This window comes from Mastomys coucha, unplaced genomic scaffold (assembly GCF_008632895.1).
Source record: "Mastomys coucha isolate ucsf_1 unplaced genomic scaffold, UCSF_Mcou_1 pScaffold15, whole genome shotgun sequence".
NCBI classification, from domain to species: Eukaryota; Metazoa; Chordata; class Mammalia; order Rodentia; family Muridae; genus Mastomys; species Mastomys coucha.
This window is the reverse complement of record NW_022196897.1, coordinates 11,774,876-11,781,033: the sequence shown is the minus strand read 5'-3', so window position 1 is coordinate 11,781,033 and position 6,158 is coordinate 11,774,876. Positions and strand designations below refer to the sequence as shown.

General features: G+C 42.2%; 1 protein-coding gene across 1 annotated transcript; it reads left to right on the top strand.

Annotated features, from left to right (window-relative positions):
• Positions 1-1,965: 1,965 nt before the first annotated feature.
• On the top strand, positions 1,966-4,695 carry LOC116091875 (interleukin-36 alpha). The gene is made up of 4 exons (XM_031373304.1): positions 1,966-1,981; positions 2,074-2,187; positions 2,589-2,728; positions 4,483-4,695. Exons 1-4 carry the CDS (start codon positions 1,966-1,968, stop codon positions 4,693-4,695), a joined length of 483 nt encoding a protein of 160 aa, XP_031229164.1.
• Positions 4,696-6,158: the final 1,463 nt, after the last annotated feature.

Genomic DNA, 6,158 nt, shown 5'->3' with positions numbered 1-6,158 from the left:
ATACATATTATTTGAATGCAAATGTCTTCCTTTTGAATATTGAACTATTGGCTTATTGGGGTTTTCTTTAGAGCAGGAAACTTGTTTAGGAGATGACTACAGGGAATTCAGTAGACACTAGTTATTACATTTATAGGTAACTGTGGATGGGGGCCACTAAGGGCCCCCTGAGAGCCTTCAGAATTGTCCTGCCAGGAGACTAGGAGGCCAGGACCTTATCCACCAATCCCTTAACTCATTGGTAGCATTTGTCCCTGAGATGGAACCCAATAAGCTATGAAAATGACATGTTTTCAGACATTTCAGAGGCAGACTGTAACTCCAATATGGGGGAAAGCATTAAAATCATTGCCTCAGTTTCCTTCCAGAAAAATCTAATGATGGGCACTCTGACAGCTGATAGACAACCGGGCCCAAGCATGGCAAATATGGTGCCAGCAGATGCTGCCCTTCCTGCTCCCCTCTCTTGCTAAACCACTGGATTCCCTCATTTAGCCACTTCTTTATTGTGCCTGACTCCTTCCTGGGGATAACTACCAAGATCCAGCTATCAAATTCTTCTTTTTCTTTCTTTTTTTTTTTTTTTAACTTTCATTGCATTATGATGAGAAAAGTTACATGATTTCAATTTATCTGAATTTGTTAACATTTAAAAACATATTTTAAGTAAATAGAATTAAATCACATTCTTGTTTCCCTTTTGTACCCCAACTCCTCCCAGAGACAGCCTCCCCTTCAATACCTACAATATCTTTTTGTCATATTCCTTAACATTTATAAAATATTTGACTACACTAACAAGTCCAACCAGAACCTACCTATGCATTCTAGCCCATTCTAACCTGACCTCCCCCCTTTTTCCCTTTAAAAATCCTTCCTATAGAGCCATTTACTGCTGCTTCTGTCCGATTCTGATGCAGTCACCTTGTGTCTCTATCTTGCTTAATAAAATTGCTGTTTGGGTGTGTTCTGTGCCTAATATAGCATCAGAAGGGAGTACCCCACATGTGAGTGTTTCATTAGCCTTCCTCTTCCTATAACAAGATAATGAACTTAAATCTGCTGAGATGTGAGCAGGCAGTCCAGGAGTTGACTCTGCATTGGCCAAAACTTGTTGGTGGAGAAGCAACATGTGTATTGGCTGGGAGAAGGTGGAGCATTCACTGGAGTCAGCCCAAGGTGACTTGTCCCAATTTAAAAGTAACTAGGACTTAGAGCATAGTCTTCCTATCCACCCTTGCACTTCCTGTAGGTTCCTACTAGTAGAAGCAATGGTCTAGTACTTCATTTTATGTCACCTAGTCCAGTCATCCATCCTGGGAAATTCCCATAATGTTCCTTTCCTCCATCAGGTTAAAATATGTGACTTATTTCCTGCTTACTGTTCTCACAGGTTTAGCATGCCCTCCCTTTCCAAGGTGCTCTAAGTCACAAACATGCTACAATTGCCATTTATTCCAATAGATGCTTAGCAAGTCCTCCAGCACATGGAACTAGCAATTATCTAGGGTGTCTAGCAGTCCTAGATCCACTGAGACATAACCTCCTCCCTTCTTGTTGTGGATAAAAGGCCTGGACCCTAGTAGAGCTGGTCAGAGAAGCTGAGTACAGCAGTGGCTGTAGTTCCGTAGTGTTCAGCCACATTCCTCTGCAATAGGTTAGAAACGTAGCCTGTGGCTTTCAGCCACTGCCAGAATCTCTTGCTGCTTGACTCTGGCTTTGGTACTCTCTGTCCCCTTGTACCTCAGGCCTACATAGGGACTAGAATAGCTGCTTCTCTTGCACAATAAGCTGAGTCTAAGGATATATTGGGAGCTTGTGACGCTTGGTTTAGAGAGTCTGCCTGGGGTCATAGTTAAGCTGCTCACCAGCTCCTCTGACCTGGGTCAAACTGCAACTTAGGACTGATTGTGTCTTCCCTAGGGTAGGTCTGCAGATTGGCAGTTCAGAAACAACATCACCATAATGAATAAGGATAAACGTAAGGATCATCTTCATGAAGGAGCAAAAGATTGGAAAGGGGAGATATTCTGTGCCTTCCTACTTAAATATCTGCATTTACTTTCCTTACAGAGCTAAGTGCAGCAACACCTTGGTTTAGACATATTCAGGATCTTAGTAGTCGTGTGTGGATCCTTCAGAATAATATCCTCACTGCAGTCCCAAGGAAAGAGCAAACAGTTCCAGGTGAGTAGCCCTGGCCCTTTATGGCAGCCCCTCTAGCTAATGTTGTGGGTGTGTCCTCAGCCTTTCATTTCACTGCCTGTGTGTTAACTGACCTTGTCTCAGCCAAGGGATGGAGCAAGGAAAAGAGAGGTAGATGACCCTAGGAGGAGTGGAGGTTTAGGTTGAGGAAATGGTGGAAGGTTTTTTTTTTTTTCTGTGAGTCTTTGAAGAGTTAAATAAAAGAGAAAGGTCTCTGAGAAGTTGTCAGTCACACAAATGAGATGCCTGTGTGAGCCACCTGGTGTGTGGCGGGTGGCAGGAAGGTGGGTGAGAAGATTCTAGCCTCTATTTTGTTGTGCTGAGTTTAGAGATGATGCTTTGGAAGCATGAAGTGAACTCTGCTCTCTGCCTTGCATTCATAGTCACTGTTACCTTACTCCCATGCCAATATGTGGACACTCTTGAGAAGAACAGGGGGGATCCCATGTACCTGGGAGTGAAAATCCCTCAGAGCTGTCTGTTCTGCACAAAGAATGGGGAGCAGCCTGTGCTGCAACTTGGGGTGAGTTTAGAAAAGAAGGGGATGCTCTCTCCTACCCAAGTAAGAGGAGCTCACCTTTTTGCAAAGCACCTGCTTAACAGAAACTCTGAGTTTTAAATCTTTTAAAAGGCAATTACTCGATTATTCTTATACTGATTTAAGGGTGCATACATCACCAAAAAATAAGGAAAAAATGTAGGGGCATTTTGATACTAGCTTTCCAAAATTGCATTTTCTTTTACTTTACAAAAGTAAATTTTGTCAAGGAAGATTTTTAGAGTTACTCTTGAGTGTTTGTGTGTTCATATGTCTGGGCATAGGTCTATGTGCATATGTGTGCACATGTGTGTATATATAAGTCAGATTGGCACTGGGTATCCTTCATCTCTCCCCCACATTATTTTTAAGATAGGATCTCTCACCAAATCTGGAGCTCATCAACTAAGCTAGGCTGGCTGGCCAGTGGGTGGTTAAAAAAAAAAAAAGGACATTTAAACTGTCACAGAGTGGATGAGTTTATCTTCTACACAAAATTTCACTGATAATTTTTTGTGAAAAAAATATATAAACCTCTGCAATGGGTATCTTAATGACTCTCCATTATAAAAAATATATCATGATAAGGCAGGGCACCATAGTGATTGCCTTGACCCTTTCAATAGGCAGTCATAGGCAAAGGCTCAGTTTTATGACTAAACGAACAAGAATGATTTTCAACTAGGAAATAAGTTGTCACTGTCAGGATACTTTGGGTAGTACAAGGAGTAACATTATTAGAGGTGTGGCCTTGTTGGGTTAGGCATAGCCTTGTTGGAGGAAATATGTCTTGTTCTTCCTCCTACTGTCTGTGGATCAAGATGTAGAACTCTCAGCTCCTCCTCCAGCACCATGTCTGCCTGCATGATGCCATGCTTCTCACCATGATGATAATAGACAGAACCTCTGAAAGTCAACCCCAATTAAAAGATTCGCTTTATAAGAGTTGCTATGGTCATAGAGTCTCTCCACAATGATGAACCCCTAACTAGAACAGGTGGTTACAATTGGAGACAAGAATGTGCTATTTGTCTAGTGAGTGAAGGGCAGGAATACTGCCTACAGGGATCAACCTACAACACATGAAAGGACATCCCCTAACAATAAGGATGCCCATAGAACTAACATTAAAGAAATTTTGCAAAGACAATTGTATTTCACTCAAAATTTATGCTATTAGGTCATCATTCTTTGAATATCTTTATTTGTAGGAAACAGGAAGTGAATAGCTAAAATAATGGTGTATAATCTCCAAAACTTCTGCCAATTTATTCTTTCAAAACATTAAGAGTAACTGAGGCAGGCAGTGATAGTGTATGCCTTTAATCCCAGCAACTGGGAGACAGAAGTAAGCAGATCTCTAAGTTCAAAGCTATTTTAGTCTACAGATTGGGGGCTGGAGAGAGAGAGAGAGAGAGAGAGAGAGAGAGAGAGAGAGAGAGAGAGAGAGAGAGAGAGAGAGAGACAGAATTACAGCTGGACTTTGTGGTACCTGCCTCTGATGTTAGCATTGAGGATACCCAGATAGAATTTGTCTCAAAACATTGAAAATACAAACAAAATTGAAATTTTGTGTCCTAATGTTTCTAATATACTCTTAACATGTATTTGGAGTATGATACTCTAATAAGAAACAGAAGTCTTCAGGCTGCTTTAAAAGATGGAGACTGATGTTAAAAAAAATAAGTGAAGAGTTCCCATGGTGACATTTCTTCCTGGCATCTCCTTTTCTCCACCAGAAAGGGAACATAATGGAAATGTACCACCAGAAGGAACCTGTAAAAGCCTCTCTCTTCTATCACAAGAAGAGTGGTATAACATCTACATTTGAGTCTGCAGCCTTCCCTGGTTGGTTCATCGCTGTCTGCTCCAAAGGGAGCTGCCCACTCTTTCTGACCCAAGAACTGGGGAAAACCTTCATCACTGACTTCGAAATGATTCTTGTGCATTAAGGTCAGTCTTGTAATGGGTGCTGCTTCCCAAGTAGAGAGCCTCACCTTTACTTCCACCATTCTAGCCCTCCAAGCCCGTACTTCTTACATGAACACTGTTATCCTGCTCCATACTCTAAGGGGAGGAGACTTTGCTCATGTCAACCTAAAAGTTAGACTCATCTGGGAAGCAAAAATTTCATTTGAGAAAATATCTCCACTGTATTGGCTTGTCAGCAAGTCTAAATGATCTAAATGCTGCTATTTTCTTCATTAGTGATTGGAACGGGAGGACCAAGATCACTGTGGCTGGTGCTACACCTGGGTGGGTGGTCCCAGGGGGAGTATAAGAAGGCAAGCTGAGGGGCTGGTGAGATGGCTCACCGGGTAAGAGCACTGACTGCTCTTCTGAACGTCCTGAGTTTGGATCCCAGCAACCACATCATGGTTCACAACCAACCATAATGAGATCTGACGCCTTCTTCTGGTGTGTCTGAAGACAGCTACAGTGAATTGGGCTGGAGCGAGCGGGGCTGGCAGAGGTCCTGAGTTCAATTCCCAGCAGCCACACACATGACTTCTTACATGAACACTGTTATACTGCTCCATCCACACACATGATGGCTCATGGCCATCTGTACAGCTACAGTGTACTCATACACATAATAAAGAAAGAAAGAAAGAAAGAAAGAGAGAGAGAGAGAGAGAGAGAGAGAGAGAGAGAGAGAGAGAGAGAGAGAGAGAGAGAGAGAGAGAGAGAGAGGAAGGAAGGAAAGAAGGAAGGGAGAGAGAGAGAGAGAGAAAGAAGGCCAGCTGCAAATCACACAGATAAATCAGTATTCCTCTGTGGTCTCTGCTTCCAATCTAGCCTCAGGTTCCTGTTTGGAGTTCTTGCACTGACTTCCCTCAGTGATAAACTGTTACCTGGTACTTGGAAGGATAAATTGAAACAAAACATTTCCTTCCAAGTTGTTTTTGGTAAATGCTTCACCCCAGCCACAAAGAAGCAAACACACGTATCCAATTCTCAGAGGTAGAGAGCACATTAAGAGGTAATGCATAGTAAAGCTTAATCCTAGAATACAAAGAAAGAATCTGTTACTGGCCTTTTGACTCAAGGTGAATTGGTACCCTGCAACATATTCACGCAATGATCTAAATGCTGGTGTAGGCTGTGGGGGAAATGGTAGTGGTATACTAGTCTTCTTTGTCATGGTCACATAGTTAAATCATGACATCATTACAAAACTAATGAAGAAACCTCTAGCTACATACTTCCTGGTAATATGTAAACTAATATATAAATGGTGACCAACTGTATTCACACTTCTGGATTTCTAGACACATTACTCTGTGGCACGATCTCTCGGATTCTAACCAAAAAGAAGCAACCAAAGACACCCCTGACAAAATGCAAGACTAAAAAGAAAGCTGAGCCCTCCCTGGGCTGTTTTCCCTCAACGGGTGGATCAGATGCAGAACTT

Bases quoted from the DNA above. Each gene is read 5' to 3' on its own strand.
- LOC116091875 (XM_031373304.1), top strand. The intron at 2,188-2,588 runs GTGAGTAGCCCT...TTGCATTCATAG, and splicing joins GAAAGAGCAAACAGTTCCAG to TCACTGTTACCTTACTCCCA. The intron at 2,729-4,482 runs GTGAGTTTAGAA...TTTCTCCACCAG, and splicing joins AGCCTGTGCTGCAACTTGGG to AAAGGGAACATAATGGAAAT.